This window comes from Heptranchias perlo, unplaced genomic scaffold (assembly GCF_035084215.1).
Source record: "Heptranchias perlo isolate sHepPer1 unplaced genomic scaffold, sHepPer1.hap1 HAP1_SCAFFOLD_63, whole genome shotgun sequence".
NCBI lineage: Eukaryota > Metazoa > Chordata > Chondrichthyes > Hexanchiformes > Hexanchidae > Heptranchias > Heptranchias perlo.
This window is the reverse complement of record NW_027139655.1, coordinates 2679323-2701374: the sequence shown is the minus strand read 5'-3', so window position 1 is coordinate 2701374 and position 22052 is coordinate 2679323. Positions and strand designations below refer to the sequence as shown.

General features: G+C 46.3%; 1 protein-coding gene and 1 non-coding gene across 2 annotated transcripts; both read left to right on the top strand.

The window, feature by feature from the left end:
- Window positions 1–11769: 11769 nt before the first annotated feature.
- Window positions 11770–16988, top strand: LOC137317694 (NACHT, LRR and PYD domains-containing protein 3-like). The gene is made up of 5 exons (XM_067980872.1): window positions 11770–13488; window positions 15036–15122; window positions 15279–15449; window positions 15634–15801; window positions 15974–16988. Exons 1-5 carry the CDS (start codon window positions 12083–12085, stop codon window positions 16059–16061), a joined length of 1920 nt encoding a protein of 639 aa, XP_067836973.1. The 5' UTR covers window positions 11770–12082; the 3' UTR covers window positions 16062–16988.
- Window positions 16989–20806: 3818 nt separating this feature from the next.
- Window positions 20807–20969, top strand: LOC137317698 (U1 spliceosomal RNA). Its single transcript, XR_010961744.1, has one exon. It is a non-coding gene; the product is annotated as a U1 spliceosomal RNA (small nuclear RNA).
- Window positions 20970–22052: the final 1083 nt, after the last annotated feature.

Sequence of the window (22052 nt, the reverse complement as noted above, 5' to 3'; positions counted from 1 at the left end):
GGACTGGGTCAGTGGGGTGTCGGTGTGAGACATTGTCAGTGGGGTGTGGGTGTGGGACTGGGTCAGTGGGGTGTCGGTGTGGGACTGGGTCAGTGGGGTGTGGGTGTGGGACTGGGTCAGTGGGGTGTCGGTGTGGGACTGTGTCTGTGGGGTGTGGGTGTGGGAAGGGTTCAGTGGGGTTTGGGACTGGGTCTGTTGGGTGCCGGTGTGGGGCAGAGTCAGTTGTGTTGTGTCGCTGTGGGACCCTCTTCTGGTCTCCACTAGTCTCCCCACAGACACAACATTATAAGAGCGGTTACAGGACAGAAAGTAGGAACGTGAACACTGGGGATTTACCATCCTGCCCATTTTAGAATTTGCAATTCAGTAAACAGAAGTTGAACCTGGGTCCGTCTAACTCCGGACGGATTTTTCCTGTAACACTGGCTCTTTTTACTCACTGGACCGTTTGGTGCCCGATACACTTTCATTTAGCTGATCAAAGGCGGGACCAGCTGTTCAGACCGAACACACATTTCAGCTCAGTGAAGGGTTCACACATTCGCACTGTCCGATTATTGATCTCTGCCCAGCACCTGGAAAATCAGCCTCTGGTGACATGAGGCCGGACTGAATGCGAACCAGTCACAGGATAGGAGCAATTTCGGAGATAAAACGTGCCGGCGATTAATTACAACAATGAATTACTGTTTAATGCGGCAGGTAGCAACGGACGCGCATTCGGTGGGAAAATGGAGCAGGGACTTTTGATTTTGCTAAAATAAGTTCATGTTAATGAGGAAGTTATTTGCCAAACTGACTCAACTGAAAAAAACAAAGGCCGCTCCCTTTAGACAGAAATAAACTTCAGGAATGTTTTCGATTAAAACTGATTCAGGGCTGAAACGATCTTTCAGACACATAGGAGGTTCCTGATCGTTAATCTTGGTAATTAGTGCAGTTACTTTTTATATCTACAGGTAGGAAGGTCCATCACTAATCTATATATAAAAAGTAACTCCACAAATTACCAACAGGGAGGAGAGTCCATCACTAATCATTATATAATAAGTAGCTCCTCAAATTACCAACAGCTCGGAGGGTCTATCACTAATCTATACATAAAAAGTAACGACACAAATTACCAACAGGTATTAGAGTCCAACAGATAGGAGGGTCCATCACTAAACTTTATATGAAAAGTAACGACACAAATTACCAACAGGTCGGAGGAAAAATCACTAATCTTTGTATAAAAAGTAACTACACCAACTATGGACAGGTAGAATCGTCCATCACTAATCTTTATACAAAATGTAACGACATTAATCACCAACACGAAAAAATCTTTCGATAAGATATAACTACTCTAATTACCAACAGGTTGGATGATGTCCGTGTGGCTGGGTCATTGGGCTATTGGTGTGGTACTGCCTCAGTGGGGTTTGGGCCTGGTCCAGTAGGGTGTCGGTGTGGGTCTGCATCGGTGGGTGTTGGTGTAGGTCTGGGTCAGTGGTGTGTGGGTGTGGGACTGGGTCAGTGGGGTGTCTGTTTGGGACTGGGACCGTGGGGTTTGGTGTGGGACTGGGTCAGTGGGGTGTGGGTGTGGGACTGGGTCAGTCTGGTGTCGGTGTGGAACTTGGTCATTGGACTATTGGTGTGGTACTGCCTCAGTGGGAATTGGGACTTGGTCAGTGGGGTGTCGGTGTGGGTCTGCATCGGTGGGTGTTGGTGTGGGTCTGGGTCAGTGGGGTGTGGGTGTGGGACTGGGTCAGTGGGGTGTGGGTGTGGGACTGGGTCAGTGGAGTGTGGGTGTGGGACTGGGTCAGTGTGGTGTGGGTATGGGACTGGGTCAGTGGGGTGTGGGTATGGGACTGGGTCAGTGGGGTGTGGGTATGGGACTGGGTCAGTGGAGTGTGGGTGTGGGACTGGGTCAATGGGGTGTGGGTGTGGGACTGGGTCAGTGGGATGTGGGTGTAGGACTGGGTCAGTGAGGTGTCGGTGTGGGACTGGGTCAGTGTGGTGTCGGTGTGGGACTGGGTCAGTGGGGTTACGGTGTAAGACTGGGTCAGTGGGGTGCCTGTCCAGTCGTAGCCGGAGAACCTCCTTACATGGCTTCTCTGCTTCCGTACTTGAACTCTGGGAGACCCCATGGATCTCACCTCACCCCTTCCTATTTCTCATCCACATGCTGCCCCTTGGAGACATTATATGAAGACAAGGGTTCAGCTTTCACATGTGCACTGGCAACACTCTGCTCGACATCTCCACCATCTCTCGGCCGATCCACTGCCTCTGCTTTTTCGCGCTGCTCGTCCAACATCCAGTCTTGGACGAGGGACACATTTCTCCAATTAAACATTGGGAAAAACGAAGACACCATCTTCAGACCCCGCCATGAATTCTGTTACTTCGCAAAACACACATACTAGTGGAGAATTCTGTTGTCGAACAGCAGTCATGTCGACCACTGAAATTCATGGTTTTATCGGAGATTCTAAAATCCCCAATGAGATTCCAAACATAAATTTTGTGAATTAGCTCACGGTTTAAAGTTATCGATTGATAACATTATAGCTTAGAGTTAATATTAGAACAGTGCTAAATTTCCTCACCTCCGAGAGTGCTCATTAGTGTTCATATTAGAACAGTGGTGAATCTCCTCACCTCCGACAGTGCTCATTAGTGTTAATATTAGAACAGTGGTAAATCTCCTGACCTCCTACAGTGCTCATTAGTGTTAGTATTAGAACAGGGGTAAATCACCGAAACTCCGACAGTGCTCATTAATGTTAATATTAGAACAGTGGTAAATCTCCTCACATTCTACATTGCTCATTGTGTTAATATTGGAGCAGAAGTAAATCTCCTCACCTCCTACGGTGCTCATTAGTGTTAATATTCGAACAGTGGTAAATCTCCTCACATTCTACATTGCTCATTGTGATAATATTGGAGCAGAAGTAAATCTCCTCACCTCCTACGGTGCTCATTCGTGTTAATATTAGAACAGTGTTAAATCTCCTCCCCTCGTACAGTGCTCATTGGTGTTAATATTAGAACAATGGTAAATCACCTCATCTCAGACATTGTTCATTTCTGTTAATATTAGAACAATGGTAAATCTCCTCACCTCCGACATTGTTCATTTGTGTTAATATTGGAACAATGGTAAATCACCTCACCTCAGACATTGTTCATTTCTGTTAATATTAGAACAATGGTAAATCTCCTCACCTCCGACATTGTTCATTTGTGTTAATATTAGAACAGTGGAAAATCTCCTAACCTCCTACAGAGGTCATTAGTGTTAATATCAGAACAGTGGTAAAACTCCGCACATTCTGCAGTGCTCATTAGTGTTCATATTAGAACAGTGGTGAATTTCCTCACCTCCTATCGTGGTCATTAGTGTTAATATTGGAACAATGGTAAATCTCCTCACCTGCTACAGTGCTCATTAGTGTTAATATTTGAACAGTGGTAAATCCCCTCACCTCCTACAGTGCTAATTAGTGTTAATTTTACAACAGTAGTAAATCTCCTCACCTCTGACATTGTTGATTTGTGTTAATATTAGAAAAATTGTAAATCTCCTCACCTCCGACATTGTTCATTTGTGTTACTATTAGAACAGTGGTAAATCTCCTCACCTCCTACAGTGCTCATTAGTGTTAATAATGGAACAGTGGTAAATCTCCTCACCTCCTACTGTGCACATTAGTGTTAATATTGGAACAGTGGTAAATCTCCTCACCTCCTACAAATGTCATTAGTGTTAATATTGGAACAGTGGGAAATCTCCTCACCTCCTACAGTGCTCATTAGTGTTAATATTAGAACAGTGGTAAATCTCCTCACCTCCTACAGAGCTCATTAGTGTTAATATTAGAACATTGGTAAAACTCCGCACATTCTGCAGTGCTCATTGGTGTTCATCTTAGAACAGTGGTAAATCTCCTCACCTCCTACAGTGTTCATTAGTGTTAATATTAGAACAGTGGTAAATATCCTCACCTCCAACAGTATTCGTTAGTGTCAATATTGGAACAATGGTAAATCTCCTCACCAGCTCCAGTGCTCATTAGTGTTAATGTTAGAACACTGGTAAATCTCCTCACCTCCTACAGTGCTCCTTCTTGTTAATATTTGAACAGTGGTAAATCTCCTCACCTGCTCCAGTACTTATTTGCGTTAATATTAGAACAGTGGTAAATCTCCTCACCTCCTACAGTGCTCGTTAGTGTTAATATTGGAACAGTGGTAAATCTGCTCATCTCCTGCAGTGCTCATTAGAGTTAACATTGGAACAATGATAAATCTCCTCACCTCCTACAGTGCTCATTACCGTTAATATTTTTATTTTTTTATTTTTTTTATTCGTTCACGGGATGTGGGCGTCGCTGGCGAGGCCGGCATTTATTGCCCATCCCTAATTGCCCTCGAGAAGGTGGTGGTGAGCCGCCTTCTTGAACCGCTGCAGTCCGTGTGGTGACGGTTCTCCAACAGTGCTGTTAGGAAGGGAGTTCGAGGATTTTGACCCAGCGACAATGAAGGAATGGCGATATATTTCCAAGTCGGGATGGTGTGTGACTTGGAGGGGAACGTGCAGGTGGTGTTGTTCCCATGCGCCTGCTGCCCTTGTCCTTCTCGGTGGTAGAGGTCGCGGGTTTGGGAGGTGCTGTCGAAGAAGCCTTGGCGAGTTGCTGCAGTGCATCCTGTGGATGGTACACACTGCAGCCACAGTGCGCCGGTGGTGAAGGGAGTGAATGTTTAGGGTGGTGGATGGGGTGCCAATCAAGTGGGCTGCTTTATCTTGGATGGTGTCGAGCTTCTTGAGTGTTTTTGGAGCTGCACTCATCCAGGCAAGTGGAGAGTATTCCATCACACTCCTGACTTGTGCCTTGTCGATGGTGAACAGTGGTAAATCTCCTCACCTCCCACAGTGCTCATTAGTGTTAATATTAGAACAGTGGTAAATCTCCTCACCTCCCACAGTGCTCATTAATGTTAATATTAGAACAGTGGTAAATCTCCTCACCTCCCACAGTGCTCATTAGTGTTAATATTAGAACAGTGGTAAATCTCCTCACCTCCTACAGAGCTCATTAGTGTTAATATTAGAACAGTGGTAAATCTCCTCACCTCCTACGTGCTCATTTGTCAGGTACTGACTCCATGAGAAATATGTTCAATATATATATCCAATAGACGCACCAACCAGGACCCATCTCCATGAATTCACGGAGACTGTCACTGCCTATAGACACCAGAGGAATCACACCCAGCTGTATTTTGTGTATGTCGATAGATATCATATTCATCAAGTACCAGGATTTAATATCAAAACACAACCAGTCAAAAATATAAAACACTTCTGTGAATAAAATAATAAAACAGCGCCAGAAGTTAAAACCGAGTGAAGGGTCATTTAAATCATCAATGATCACCCCGCTCCATATTTCCCTCCAGAATATTCACTGCCTCAGGAATAAAGCTTTTCTGGCCTGCACTATGATTAAACCTAACGAATGGGCGCTCCGAGTGCAGAGTCTCTGCCGATGGGAGCCAGTCTGGAACTTGGATATTGTGATCAACGGGACTCACTGGATTTCACTGGGCAGCTGTCTGTGTCACACCTGATGTGGAGTGTTGTTCATCACACTCGGGAAATGCTCCATCCCAGAGCTAAAAGCTGTTGAACTGATGGCGGAGGAGAGACTTGGTATCATGTTTAACAAGGGAACGTTCTCCTGCTCATTTTAATATTGCTGCCTAACCTCCTATTAATATTGTATTGATTACAGTTCATCAGAACCTGGGAACGTCTGTCACAGCCTTGGCTGAAGCTTCAAACAGGGGAGAAAATCCAACACCCTCAACAAGAATGACAATGGACACAGGTAGGTTCACAGAATTCTTTAAAATTTCAATTGTGTCCTGACAAAAGCTCCAGATCACAAACAAGACACTGCAGCTCACACAGGAAGAGGTAACAGCACAGATACTGTGTCGATAGCGGGAAGTGAGTGACCATCTAGAAGGACAGTGCAGTCACAGGTGGAGGGATCTCCTGAGTATTGTAACTGTCCAATAGATACCTGGTGTTGGGGACTGTAAGGTGGAGAGAGACAGTGAATCAGAGAATGGGCTTTCCGAGTAACAGTGTGAGACCGGGGAGCAGGGGGACACCCCGAGAAGGGCAGGTGGTTAGAGGCAAGTACGACACAGGAATAGGAGAACGATAATAGTGGAAGATTCTATTGTCACGGAACAGACAGACTCTTCTGCAGCCCTGAGCACGGCCCCAAATGGTAAGTTACCTCCCTGGTGTCAGAGGGAAGAACATCCTGGAACAGGTGGGACCATCTCTGGGAAGTAATGGAGAGCAGAAAATCGCCATGGTCGGAAACAATAACACGGATAGAAATACGTTTATCGAGGGAATATTGAGACTTAGCACTCGACTAAAAAACAAGGCTTAGAGTTGGCGATCTCTGGATTGTTTTCACTGGGCCGCTTAAAGGGGGAAATATGAGGCCGGTCAATGTGTGGCTGCAGGGCTGGAGCAGGAGGGAAGGGTTCACGGTCTTGGGGACTCGCGTGAGTTCAGGGAGAAGGGAAGGGACGGTCACGGTCTGAACTGACCAACAATGGTTTTACAGACTGGGTGAATGGAGCAGGAGGGAAGGGTTCACGGTCTTGGGGACTAGCGTGAGTTCAGGGAGAAGGGAAGGGACGGTCACGGTCTGAACCGACCAACAATGGTTTTACAGACTGGGTGAATGTAGCAGGAGGGCAGGGTTCACGGTCATGAGGACTGGAATGAGTTCAGGGAGAAGGGAAGGGACGGTCACGGTCTGAACCGACCAACAATGGTTTTACAGACTGGGTGAATGGAGCAGTGGGAGGGTTTCAGCTCATATGACTGGAGGGTGGGAAATCTCAGGTTCTGAGATTAGAGATTGGAATTAATAAAACTGTTGGACCAGTACAGAAGATTTATAAAATAGTGAAAAGTTATTAGCAGGAAAAAAGGAAGGTGGTGTTGAGAGATAAAGTCACTTGGTATTTAAAAAAAGCAAAGAAACGGAAACGGGTCAACATTCCAAAAAATCGGAGTTAGGTTTGTGTGTTATGTCTGTGAATATACAGATCATTCCAAACACATTCGGAAAATCAGAAGCATCAGAGATGTGATCGAGTATCTGTAAGACAGGGCCTGAGATTTCACAGGGTTCAGAGCGAAATGTTTCTGATTAAAACATTTTGAGGGGAGAGAAAAATAGTTCTGGACGCCAGTATTAATAAAAGTTTATAAGACAGAGTTAGAACAATAAAAGACTTGCATTTATAGCGCCTTTAATATTGAAAAACGATACAGGTTGCGTCAAGGTGCGATTATCAAACAAAATTTGACACCGAGACAAATAAGGAGATTTTCGGACGAATGACCAAAAGCTTGGGTAAAGTTGTCGGTTTTAAGGAGCGTCTTAAAGGAGAAGAGAGAGAAGGAGAGGTTTCGAAAATAAGGATGTTCCAGTGAACAATATTAAGATATAATCCATATGAATGCAGTTAAGCAATAGGAAGGGAAATAGCACAATACTCGGTCGGTTTTGCAGGCCAGCAAGAAGTTGAGCTGAGATAGAGGGAGAACTGGGAGAAATTAGTTGTGGATGAAGGTTTGGGGAGATCAAAAAATATTTCCTTCAGTTTCTAAAAATGATGGTGGAATTGAAAATGTTGGTGTACGAGAGGACGATGTGGGACCATAGTTAGAGATAACTGTAGAGTAGGATTTGGATCTGAGAAACATCGCCGAGGTGGATAAATCACTGGGCCCAGAGATAACACACCCGAGGCTAATAAAGGAAGTCAGAGCGGAGATAGGATGGACTCTGATCACAATTTCTCAATCCTCGTTTGTTATCAAAAATATCCAGGTGGACTGAAGGAGCCCAAGTAATGTCTCTTTTAAAATAGGGAGAGAGGGCCAACAGGTAACTGGAGACCAACTGGTTTCCGTTAGTCGTCGGCAAACTCCTTAAATCTGTAATTCCAGGTCGAATTACTGAACATTTAGAGACACAGGGGATGATCAGGGGAGGCTGGAACGGATTCGCTGCAGACAAGTCGTATTTGACAAATCTGATACAGCTTTGTTGAGAGGTGACTGTATAGATCGATGGAATGCAGCACATGCGGTGTATATGGGTTTTCAGAAGGTGTTTGATAATGTGCCTCACAGGAGGCTTCAGCCATTTGGTATAAGAGGAAATGTAGCCGCCCGGAGAGAAAGTCGATAATGTGTTTAGTTTTCTCCATTTTTGTTCACAGATCCGAACACTGCAATCACTGAGTTCCTGACAAATTGCGACGATTACCAGCTGTTCCAGTTGACGAAATTCTACCGGGACAGACTGGAACAGGCGATTGAAGAAGTGGTGGACGGAGTCAGCTCGTTGTTAACGTACGAGAGGCATTTCAGTGGACAGGAACATCGGGTAAGTGGGAGGGACACAGAATGAGTTTGGATTATTTCAACATCACAGAACTAACAGGATATCAGATCTTAGAATCATAGAATGTGACAGAACAGAAACAGGCCAAATAGGAAAGAAATTGATCAAACTGAAAATACAGTGAATCTGAAGCAATGATACGAAGAGGTGAAAATACCCAGTGGATCGGTCAGTGTCTGTGCAAAGGATAGGGGAACGGTTCGGGTGTAACTCTTGTGTGGACTGAAAACAAAAGTGAATCAGTTTTACTGGGACTGGGAAAAGGAGAGACCAATATATTCATTGTTATTCTTTACAGAAAGTCATTGATCTCGTGGAGAAGGGAAACAGGGCGGACAGTTCCAAACTTCTCCTAAATCTGGTGATGGAGAAAGGCTCTCGGGCCCGAAGGGTGATGTGGGAATCCTTTGTGAAAATGCACCATGTGGTACCAAAGTTGGACAAAATACTGAAAGAGATGCAGGAACTTGGTACGGTAAAATCTCAAACTGAATTCAATTTCAGATTGAAACACTGCAGAATTTACGATAACATTACACAGATCTGATTTCATGAAAGCTCAATGATTTAAACAGGTCCTGATCCATTTGATTATATGAACATCGGACGAGGTTTATCTGAAATACCCAGTCACCTGAATGGTAAGTGATGAAATGGAAATTTTAAACCGTTTATTTCACTTCTGAGAATCAGAATGTTTGACTGTAGACTTTTGTTTAGAGATTGTCGGAATCTGGGAATCCGGAGGGAATAGAAATGAACCTCGTTTGAACTTGTCATCAACACCCAACTTTTCAAGTTCTAATTCATGCGGTTTCTGACATATTTTCTAAATATACAGAAGTTCCACTGTTGCACTTAATCCAGATGCTGATCACTATCACTTCTTAATTCTTATACTCAACTGACATTGTCCTGATACACTGTGAAATCCCATGGACACCTGGCAGGATCCTGATGCACTGTGAATCCCCATACAAAACTGGCAGGATCCTGATACACTGTGAATCCCCATACACAACTGTCAGGATCCTGATACACTGTGAATCCCCATACACACCTGGCAGGATCCCGATACACTGTGAATCCCCATACACACCTGGCAGCGACCCGGTACACTGTGAATCCCCATACACACCTGGCAGGATCCCGATACACTGTGACTCCCCATGCACACCTGGTAGCGACCCGATACACTGTGAAACCCCAAACACACCTGACCGGATCCTGATACACTGCAAAACCCCAAACACACCTGGCAGGATCCTGATACACTCTGAAACTACATATACATCTGGCAGGATCCTGATACACTGTGAATCCCCATACACATCTGGCAGAATCCTGATACCCTGTCAAACCCCATACACACCTGTAAGGATCCCAACACTGTGAAACCCAATACACACCTGGCAGGATCTTGATACACCGTGGATCCCCATACACACCTGTCAGGATCCTGATACAATGTGAATCCCAATACACACCTGTCAGGATCCTGATACACTGTGAATCCCAATGCACACCTGTCAGGATCCTGATACACTGTGAATCCCAATGCACACCTGTCAGGATCCTGATACACTGTGAATCCCAATACGCACCTCCTTCGTGCTGCCCAGACATTCTGGTTTTCATAATTGAAGAGCAGTGCCTTGAGCCAGATGTTACAGCCCCCCCCCCCTTGGAATCTCCCCACCACCAACTGGAAGGAAAGAGGTGGAGAAAAGCGAAACTTTAAAATGTTATCATTTCACAGCACAGAGCGAGACGCCAAAATGTTCGATCTGATCTGAGAAGTTCACACTTCCGAGATGTTCACACAAGGAAGTTATGGGCTGGCTCCCTAATGGCAGTGGAAGAGAGAACCTTATTTTACTCAAAGAATAGCCCTTTAACTCAGGGTCTTTTAAGACCTAATGTAATGACTAATGGAAACAGATTTAATTTCCCAAACCTTCATTGGAGGAATATCAGACCAAAATGAAACAACGGAGTATAATTACTGGGGAACAGTTGAAATGAACTGTGAATGTTTTCTGCTCTAACATTACACTGAGTGAAGTGAGCAACAGTTGTATTATTAATAATAATCGGTGATATGACAGGACTGTTATAAAAACACATTCAATTAATATACATAATAATTGCTGAAAAAGTGTTCACTATTTCTGAAACACAATACAACAGGAGAATGATTAGAGACAGGAAAAGACCATTTGGCCCAAATAAGCCTGTCCCTGTTAGAGAGATGACCCCACTTTTGCTTCCTCTCAGTGAATCCACAGAAACACGTTCAATTATCACTTCACCCCACTTACACTGTCCCTTTAGTGTCCTTCCCCGGTATCTGGTCCCTGCTTTCCAAAGCTTTGGGTGATTTCCCTTCGTATTTCTGACTTTCAATTTTCTCTGTTATTAATTATTTTGTTGATTGTGAGCCTGTTTCCTGCACTCATGTTCTGAATTCCATTAAAACATTTCAGAACCGAAGTTTCTCAGCCAAACAAAATACATTAATGCGCCAGCCTTCCCTCAACGCAAACTCCGATATCTTAAATCATCTTTCTGATTCCCCACTGTACATTAAGAATGGCATTAAGATTTACTTGCTATCACGTGATATAGAACAACAGGTAATACCCCAGATAACCTATCCGAGTCCCGTTTCTGAAAGCTTCCCCTCCATCGAGGTTAAACAGTGGAACTTCTGTCCATTCACAGTCTGTCCCTCTCCCAGTGCCCACAATATCCCAGATAACCTGCCTGAGGTCTGATACAATAACAGTGGAACTTCTGTCCATTCATCGTCTGTCTCTGTCCCACTGATACGCAAAACCCTATTTACCATTTCCGCAGAAGGACAGCACCACTGACAGTTTCATAGATTGATCAAATGGAACCTCCACTGTCGTATAACCAGGATCATGTTAAGGTTTCTATCAGATGTCTCCAGTGCAGTTCAGGGCTGATAGGATTAATTATCAGAGCGAAAATATCACCTTCATCGAAATCTCCATGTTCAGTAAATATTAGAATCAAGTGAGGATTTGAAATTTTTCACAGCCCTTGTTCACTTTCAAGCGAGGTTTTCAGCAACTGAGTTTAATTTCCTGCTCGCACCTCAATTGAAGCTATGAATTCAATCTCGGAACATTTCACTGAATAGTAAAGTGATATTGAGAATTTGTTTTTATATCAATACAACTAACATTGAGAACCACTTTCTGTCTGTTCTCATTGAAGATGTTCAACAGAAACACAAGGAAACACTCCGGGTCCAAACTGAAACACTGAGAGTGAACACGATCCTAACAAAGGAGAAGGTTAAGATTTTCCAGCTGGTCAATCTATACACTGAACTAACGGTCATTTCCACTGTTCTTGATCGGACACTTGTAGAACATGAACTGCTGGCAAGAGGCCGAGACCATGAAGAGTGGAGAAAGAAACATCTCCGGAGAGAACTGGAAAAAATCCGAAATGATCAACTGTTCCAGAGCAGTTTTTCCCGGAGAAAATCCAAATCTGGGAGTTCAGCAGCAGTGAGCGGAGTCGCGGGGATTGGAAAAACAACAATGGTACAAAAGATTGTTCATGACTGGGCCACTGGGAAAGTATACCCACACTTTCAATTTGTTTTCAGCTTTAGGTTCCGGGATTTGAATGCTATTAACTGTAGAATAAACCTGAGGAATCTGATACTGGATCTGTATCCTTACTTTGGAAATATTCTGGGAGAACTCTGGAAGAACCCAGAGGGATTACTGTTTACATTCGATGGTTTAGATGAATTCAAGGACAGTATCAATTTTGCTGACAATCGGAGAAATACAGAACCTCAGTACATGTGCACAGATCCTGAAGACTGGTGTGAAGTGTCTGACATTGTGTACAGTTTATTACAGCACAAGCTGCTCCCAGGATGTTCAGTGCTAGTGACCAGCCGCCCCACTGCATTACATTTATTGGAAAAGGCTGAGATCAGTGTCTGGGCTGAAATCCTTGGATTTGTTGGTGAGGAACGGAAGGAATATTTCAACAAGTTTTTTGAAGATCAGTCGGTGGCAGCAGCTGTTTTCAATCATGTGGAGGAGAACGAGATCCTGTACACCATGTGTTACAACCCTTCCTACTGCTGGATCCTCGGTCTGTCACTGGGTCCCTTCTTCACACAAAGGGAAAGGAAACAGCAGCGTGTTCCCAAGACCATCACCCAACTATATTCCTACTATATTTACAACATTCTGAAAAACCATGGCCGAGAGATTGAATCCCCCCGTGATGTGTTACTGAAGATCGGTGAGATGGCTTTCACTGGGGTCTCCAAGAAGAAGATTGTGTTCAGAAATGGAGATTTGATCAAGTACAATCTGCAACCTTCCCAGTTCCTGTCTGGGTTCATGATGGAACTTTTGGAGAGAGATGATTCTGCCCAGAGTGTGGTTTACACATTCCCGCACCTCACCATCCAAGAGTTTGTAGCCGCACTCGCACAATTCCTGACTCCAGATCCAGGGGACATCCGGAAACTCCTCAGTGAAGCCCACAGCAAGGAAGATGGGAGATTTGAGATATTTCTCCGTTTTGTTGTTGGTCTCTCCTCCTCACAGTCAGCTCGGCCCCTGGAGGAGTTTCTGGGTCCACTTCTTCATCAAACGATCTGCGGAGTGATTGACTGGGTGAAGGAGAAGGTTGAAGGACAGATTGGAAAGACAGAGCGTGAAACTGGGAAAAGGGATCTCCTGAACACATTCCACTACCTGTTTGAGTCTCAGAATAAAACACTGGCTCGGGTCACAGTGCGATCTGTGGAAACACTTACATTTAGTGAATTGAGACTGACCCCGATTGACTGTGCGGTGCTGTCTCATGTCATTGGACTCTGTGATACAATAAAACACCTCAATCTGGGGGGCTGCTCCATTCGGTGTGAAGGACTCCAGCGGCTGGGAACCGTAGTGCACAAATGCCAGGTGTTGAGGTGAATGATTATTTGTCTCTAACTGTCAGGCCAATTGTAGAACAGTCACGGATTGTATTGCTGATCGGAAATGAAGGGAAACAAACAGTTCAGTTAAACCAGAGAGAAACAGATTCAACACAAATATGACAAATGATAAGAGGATCGGTTAGTAATTCCCTCAGGACTGGAGAATCTAAAATGGATCCTTGTGAACAATTCGGGATTTCACAATTTTTATCCGATCAGTAAATACAGGTCACTGAAAGAGTCTGATAATTTAATTGTAATAAATGATATTTATTGTTGTTTTTCTCACTGACTGAGATGCGTCCATTGAAGAGGCTCCTTCTCACTGTTACTTACAAGTAGATCGACACTAACTGCAGCAGTCTGTGTGTCGGAGCATCCCACCCTCTTACCGAGGTGTGGGGGCAAGTTACAGTCACCGGACTGTCAACGTGTGTTGGAGAGGGAAGCAGAAACACCAAACATTCAGTAACAAACAGCAAAACACAGCTTTCGGGCAGTCAACCGCCAGTGGGCGGGCTGAGCTTTCCCCGCAGGACGACGGTCCGTTATCTTAACTCATCAATGACACTGCCCTTCACACTCTCCAATACATCCATCATCTCTTCACCCAGCTGGCAGCACTCGTGCCTCTGAGTCAGAAGGTCGTGGATTCAGGCCCCTCGCTCATTAATCCAGGCCGACACTTCAGTGAGATTTGGGAACTAAAATCTGCCTTTGAAAAGGTTCCAATCTAACGGGTTGTGGGGTATTAGGCCAGGAGTACAGACACACACCGGCCAGCGGTGGGGCCTCACACACAGCGTGAGGCTCCTGGGTTAACCAGGGGGCAGTGAACCCGGGAATTTCCCATAATCTGCCCCCTGTGTGTGAGGCCCCGCTCGGGGAGGGAACTTCAGAAAAATCCCCATAAACTGTCGGGAACGTTGCGCCTGAAATAAATGTGGAGAGAATTTAATGGGAATAAAGTGAGAGACTCCCCTCCCCGATAAACTAGAAGTACAGGGACATTTAAAACTAGTAACAGGACAGAATAAACTCTCCTTGTTACATAAAATCCTGGGGGATGGATTTTACAGCAGCCTTTAGTGCCGTTTCACAATATAACTCACCCCGAGGTATGAAACAGATTAATATAATACTGCATAAAGTACAGGTAATCACCACTTTATTATTTAATTCAGGAAAATTGCCCCATTCCCATAAAATCTGGGATTTAAGAATCAGCAGAAATGAGACAATTTCCCCAAACATGACGGGACCTCCAGGAGGGTGATTCTGATCATCAGGGAATGAGACCGGACTGAGGGACATTTGAAGGCTTCACACAGACAGCACTTTATTTAATAAATATATTTACTGACAGTCCCTGAATATATGGGGCGTTGGACAGAGTAAGATTCATTGTCAGCGACAGGGAAATCTAGTTATTAATTTCCTGAAGATACTACAGGAAACACTGAAAAATCAGAGAGAAATTGTGTCAGATCGGGGATTGGATTCAGTTTGTTTCTCACTCTCTGTATTTTTGTGTTTAGACTGGCAGGAAATCAACTGGAAGATTCAGGAGTGAAACTATTGTCTGCGGCTCTGAGGAACCCGGACTGTAAAATACAGACACTGGAGTAAGTATCAGACTGTGTGAGATTGTGTTTGTAATAACTGGATGTCTAACACTGTACATTAAGGTCAGTATAAGTAATAATAATACAAATAAATACTGGGAATTTACTCTGATTCCTGTTATCTCTGCTCGTCTCTCTCCTCACTCTGATCTCTAGGTTATGGTACAACGGTCTCACAGCTTCTTGTGCCGATGATCTCTCCTCCGCTCTCTGTACAAACCGGTCACTGACGGTTCTGAACCTGGGTAATAATAAACTGGGAGATTCAGGAATGAAACTACTGTTTACGGCTCTGAGGAACCCGGACTGTAAAATACAGGAACTGCGGTAAGTATCAGATTGTGTGAGATTGTGTTTATAATAACTGGCTGTCTAATATTAAACATTATTATTAGTAAAATTAAGTGTTACTAATAATGTACATTATTATTATTATTATCAGTAATAGTGTTATTAATAAACACTGGGGAATTACCCTGATTGCTGTTAATTCTCTCTCTCTCATCCCCAGTCTGGATGATGTCGGTCTCACAGATTCTTGTACCGAGGATCTCGTCTCCGCTCTCAGTACAAACCGGTCACTGACGGATCTGAACCTGGGATCAAACTCCTTCACAGACCGATCTGTCCCCGCTCTCCGCTCCCTCATACTGACCCGCAGGAGTCTGGAGCGGATCTGGTGAGTATTAGTGTTAATGTTTAATGTAATAAATAAAATATCAGTGGGATTCAGTCCCTTTTATGGGTAATATTTCTCTGTAATTATTATTGAAATATTAACCCCAGTCTCCCTGTTATTTCCACTGTTGTTCAATCTGTTTATTTCCTGTTTAATCTTTAATCTGTTTCAGTCTGAGGGGGAATCTGTTCAGTCCAAACGGAAAGAGACACCTGGAGTCACTGCGGGAATCCAGACCCGGACTGAGTGTGGGAGTGTGAACATTTCAATTTATAACCATTCCTGGTCTCATTGTATGAACATTTCAATTTATAACCATTACTGATCTCATTGTATGAACATTTCAATTGAAACCATTCCTGGTCTCATGATATGAACATTTTTGGCCGATTCTCTGTCCCTCCCCTTTAACCGGCCGCGCTCCAGGTTGAAATCCGAACGGCCCTTTAACGGTTTCCAGCTCGAGCTGAGCGAGCGTCGTCTCCCATTGTGACGTCAGAGGCCCAGCGACAGGGTCACGAGACTCAGTCACCCGGTCCCCCAGCGCTGATTCTGCGGGATATCCGGGGCTGGATGGTCCCCAATGGGGCACTGGGTCAATGTACAGACAGGAAGGGCCCAGGGTGGAGCTCAGTCTGGGCTGCAGTGGGACACTGGGTCAATGTACAGACAGGAAGGGCCCAGGGTGGGGCTCAGTCTGGGCTGCAGTGGGACACTGGGTCAATGTACAGACAGGAAGGGCCCAGGGTGGGGCTCAGTCTGGGCTGCAGTGGGACACTGGAACAATGTACAGACAGGAAGGGCCCAGGGTGCGGCTCAGTCTGGGCTGCAGTGGGACACTGGGTCAATGTACAGACAGGAAGGGCCCAGGGTGGGGCTCAGTCTGGGCTGTAGTGGGGCACTGGGTCAATGTACAGACAGGAAGGGCCCAGGGTGGGGCTCAGTCTGGGCTGCAGTGGGACACTGGGTCAATGTACAGACAGGAAGGGCCCAGGGTGGGGCTCAGTCTGGGCTGCAGTGGGACACTGGGTCAATGTACAGACAGGAAGGGCCCAGGGTGCGGCTCAGTCTGGGCTGCAGTGGGACACTGGGTCAATGTACAGAGAGGAAGGGCCCAGGGTGGGGCTCAGTCTGGGCTGCAGTGGGACACTGGGTCAATGTACAGACAGGAAGGGCCCAGGGTGGGGCTCAGTCTGGGCTGCAGTGGGACACTGGGTCAATGTACAGACAGGAAGGGCCCAGGGTGGGGCTCAGTCTGGGCTGCAGTGGGACACTGGGTCAATGTACAGACAGGAATGGCCCAGGGTGGGGCTCAGTCTGGGCTGCAGTGGGACACTGGCTCAATGTACAGACAGGAAGGGCCCAGGGTGGGGCTCAGTCTGGGCTGCAGTGGGACACTGGGTCAATGTACAGACAGGAAGGGCCCAGGGTGAGGCTCAGTCTGGGCTGCAGTGGGACACTGGGTCAATGTACAGACAGGAAGGGCCCAGGGTGGGGCTCAGTCTGGGCTGCAGTGGGACACTGGGTCAATGTACAGACAGGAAGGGCCCAGGGTGGGGCTCTGTCTGGTCTGCAGTGGGACACTGGGTCAATGTACAGACAGGAAGGGCCCAGGGTGGGGCTCAGTCTGGGCTGCAGTGGGAAACTGATCATTGCATTCAGTACTACTGGGTGCCTCTCCCAGTCAGGAATCAGAATCTGGAACAAGCATCCCTGTGTGCCTTGCCTTCAGCTGCCTTGGCCCTAATATCTGGTATTCCCTACCTGTTCTTCTCCGCTCTCTGTCCTCCATTCAGATGCTCCTTAAAACGACCTGTTTTCCCAAGCTTTTGGTCACCTGGAGTAATATTTCCTTGCTTGGCTCAGTGTCAAATTTTGTCTGATTGCTCCTGTGAAGCACGTTGAGACGATTCACTGCTATAAAGGCTTCTATCTAAATGTGAGTTGCTGTCCATGTGCTAAGTTAATAAAACTCCACCGTTTACTTCAGCTCAGGCCTGGTCTCCTCATTATTTAAAATCAACAAACTGGTGTTCGTATTTTAAAATATTGAATGAAGTTTCCTGGAAAGTACATCCCAACTCCTCCAATCAGCGTCACAGATGTGACTTGTCGGTCTATTAAACCTGGTGGGTCTTACTCGGGGGGGGTGGGGGGGTGGATGTGCAATTTACACAAATTGAGTAGAGCTCAGCTGGGACTCCAAAAAACGGCCGCCCGACATGCAACGTAACATGGCCTCAAGGCAACGTAAAATTACTGCCATGCACCTGTCACAAAATAAGAACATAAGAAATAGGAGCAGGAGTAGGCAAATCGGCCCCTCGAGCCTGCTCCGCCATTTAATAAGATCATGGCTGATCTGATCCTAATCTCAAATCTAAATTCCTGTCCAATTTCCTGCCCGCTCCCCGTAACCCCTAATTCCCTTTACTTCTAGGAAACTGTCTATTTCTGTTTTAAATGTATTTAATGATATAGCTTCCACAGCTTCCTGGGGCAGCAAATTCCACAGACCTACTACCCTCTGAGTGAAGAAGTTTCTCCTCATCTCAGTTTTGAAAGAGCAGCCCCTTATTCTAAGATTATGCCCCCTAGTTCTAGTTTCACCCATCCTTGGGAACATCCTTACCGCATCCACCCGATCAAGACCCTTCACAATCTTATATCTTTCAATAAGATCGCCTCTCATTCTTCTGAACTCCAATGAGTAGAGTCCCAATCCACTCAACCTCTCCTCATACGTCCGCCCCCTCATCCCCGGGATTAACCGAGTGAACCTTCTTGGCCGTTATGAACCAGCCAGCAATATCAGAGAATGTTGTATCATTGAAGCAGGCCATTCGGCCCATCGTGCCTGTGCTGGCTCTTTGACAGAATCTGGAGTCAGGCAGGGCTGTCCTCTCTCCTCCGTCTTGTTCGTGTGTTGCATCGAACCCTTTGCCGAGTCCATCAGGAGGGATGCGGGCATAAGAGGGGTGACGATCCCAGGCAGCGGAGGCACTCAGGTCAAGGCCTCCCTGTACATGGATGACGTCGCCGTCTTTTGCTCGGATCAGCTGTCGGTCCGCAGATTGATGAGCATCTGCGACCGTTTCGAACTGGCCTCGGGGGCCAGGGTAAATCGTAGCAAGAGCGAAGCCATGTTCTTTGGGAACTGGACCGACCGATCCTTTGTCCCCTTCACCGTCAGGTCGGATTACCTGAAGGTGCTGGGGATCTGGTTCGGGGGGGCCGGGGCGTGCACCAAAAACTGGGAGGAGCGTATCTCCAAGGTTAAGCAGAAACTGGGACTGTGGCATCAACGATCCCTCTCGATCGTGGGCAAGAACCTGGTCATCAGGTGCGAGGTGCTCTCGGTGTTGCTGTACGTGGCGCAGGTCTGGCCCATACCTCGCTCCTGCGCCGCGACAGTCACCCGAGCCATCTTCCACTTCGTCTGGAGATCAAAAATGGACCGTGTCCGCAGGGTCACGATGTACAAATCTCCAGAGAAAGGGGGGAAAGGCGTGCCCAACGTGGCCCTCATCCTGATGGTCACCTTTGTGTGCGGCTGCATCAAGCTGTGCATAGACCCTCAGTACGCAAACACAAAGTGTCACTACGTGCTGAGGTTCTACCTGTCCCCGGTGTTGAGAAGGATGGGCCTGGCCACGCTGCCACGGAACGCTCCGTCCAGTTGGACCGTTCCGCCCCACCTGTCCTTCGTGGAAAGGTTTGTGCAGGAAAACACCTTTGACCACAAGGCGATCAGCAAGTGGTCCGCACGTAACGTCCTCGAGACCCTGCGGGAAAAGGAGATGGTGGATCCTGTCGGTTGGTTCCCCGAGCAGACTGTCAATGTCATTTGGCAGAACGCCTCATCGCCAGAGCTCTCAAACAAGCACCAAGACCTAGCTTGGCTGGTGGTGAGAAGGGCCCTTCCCGTCAGATCCTTCATGCAATCCCGGACTCTCAGCGCCACCGCGCGCTGTCCCAGAGGAGGCTGCGGTGGAGACGAGACCGTCACCCATCTCCTTATGGAATGTGCCTTTGCAAAGAAGGTCTGGAGAGAGATGCAGTGGTATCTGTCCAGGTTCGTCCCGAGCAGTTCCGTAACACAGGTTTCTGTGCTCTACGGGCTGTTCCCGGGGACGCACACTGAGACGGACATCAGCTGCTGCTGGAAGACCATCAACTCGGTGAAAGACGCCCTTTGGTCTGCCCGAAACTTGCTGGTCTTCCAGCACAAGGAGCTGTCCTCGACCGAGTGTTGCAGACTGGCACATTTCAAGGTCCAGGACTACGTGCTGAGGGATGCACTGAGGATGGGTGCGGCCGCCGCAAAGGCCCTGTGGGGAAAGGCAACCGTTTAGAGCCTTCCCGCCATTGTAAACCGAGGGGCTGCAATCAGGGAAAAACCCCCTCGGGCAGAATGTAAAATTCAAATTCCTGTAATGTACCTGTAATGAATCTGAAATGAATCTGTAAGCAATAATCTGTGTTGAGTATGATGCAATGAGACACCCTAGAGTGTCATGAACTGTAATTATGTCCAATGTGTTCATTGAACTGTACTTGACGTAACTTGCAAATTGTATAATCTGTATTGTGTACGTTTGGAAAGTGATATGACAACTGTATTGTATGTACTGCTGCAAATTTTATGAATAAAGTATATTTTTTGGAAAAAAAAGATTCAAGGCGAGGAGGGCGGTCGTGGGACAAGTAAAGAAACAAGAGATGAGCTGTAAATGGGCAGAGCCATTCAGGAATGCTCCGTTCCATCCGGCGAATGGGGGGCGCTCTTTCCTTTTATGGGTGATATGCAAATGAGGCAGCGAATACTGTTGAATCTGCAAAAACGATCATATTTAACCAAAGAAATGATGGAAAAACAATGATTCTTACATTTCCAGTAAACATTCCTTATAAAAATGGAAAATGAACGTTTAAAATTCTTATTTGCCCTAATGTGAAAGAGTGTTGACTGCCGTTGGATGGAAATTTGCAACAGCATTCGAGCATACTTACCTGGCAGGGGAGAGACCTTGATCAGGAAGGAGGTTCTCCCAGGACGAGGCTAACCCATTGCACTCCGGGTGTGCTGACGCCTGCGATGTCCCCAAATGCGGGATACTCGACTGCAAAATTTGTGGTAGTGGGGACTGCGTTCGCGCTCTCCCCTCGTTCATGACTAAAAGCAGAAATAATGTGTGCTCCCAGAACGGTGACTTTAATGGCAACTTCGAATCACTGCCTATCTGAGCTGTGCTGGGGAGATGCCGGTGATGGACTGGGGTTGACAATTGTAAACAATTTTACAACACCAAGTTATAGTCCAGCAATTTTATTTTAAATTCACAAGCTTTCGGAGGCTTCCTCCTTCGTCAGGTGAAGCCTCCGAAAGCTTGTGGAATTTAAAATAAATTTGTTGGACTATAACTTGGTGGTGTAAAATTGTTTACAATCTGAGCTATCACCTCGAAGGACTTGCTGGCCGATTAACAATGGTGTTCGTCGTTCTTTTCTGCAAAATACCTAGTAACCCTTAGATATTAAAGCATTTCTAGGACAGGGCGCTAAGATGCAGCCACCGCAAAAGCTCGATGGGGAAAGGCCACATTTTAGGACACTCTCGCCATCGTAGGCCGAGGGACTGGAAACCAAAAAAAACTCCTTGTAATGACTGTAATTGCTGTAATGTAACTGTAATCTATACTGATTGCAAGTGCAATGAGGCACCCTGCAGTGTCATGAACTGTATTTATCATGTATGACCTGTAGTTGTATTGTGATAGTTGCATTGTTCTGTTTACCTTTACGATTTTTATGAATAAAGTATATTTTTGAAATATATAAATAAAAACATCGCCAGAACTTTCAAACAAACACCAAGACACAGCTTGGCTGGTGGTGAGAAGGGCCCTTCCTGTCAGATCCTTCATGCACTCCCGGTCTCTCAGCGCCACCGCACATTGTCCCCGAGGAGGCTGCGGTGCAGACCAAACCGTCACCCATCTCATTCTGGAATGCGCCTTTGCAAAGAAGGTCTGGAGAGAGATGCAGTGGTATCTGTCCAAGTTCGTCCCGAGCAGCTCCGTAACACAGGACTGTGTGCTCTACGGGCTGTTCCCGGGGACGCACACCGAGACAGACATCAACTGCTGCTGGAAGTCCATTAACTTGGTGAAAGACGCCCTTTGGTCTGCCCGAAACCTGCTGGTCATCCAGTGCATGGAGCTGTCCTCGACCGAGTGTTGCAGACTGGC

What these genes read in the sequence shown, in the direction of transcription:
- LOC137317694 (XM_067980872.1), top strand. Translation starts at nt 12,083, where the DNA reads ATGGTACAAAAGATTGTTCATGACTGGGCCACTGGGAAAGTATACCCA. An exon ending in TGTAAAATACAGGAACTGCG is followed by an intron (nt 15,450 to 15,633) that starts GTAAGTATCAGA and finishes TCTCATCCCCAG; the next exon opens with TCTGGATGATGTCGGTCTCA. An exon ending in AGGAGTCTGGAGCGGATCTG is followed by an intron (nt 15,802 to 15,973) that starts GTGAGTATTAGT and finishes AATCTGTTTCAG; the next exon opens with TCTGAGGGGGAATCTGTTCA.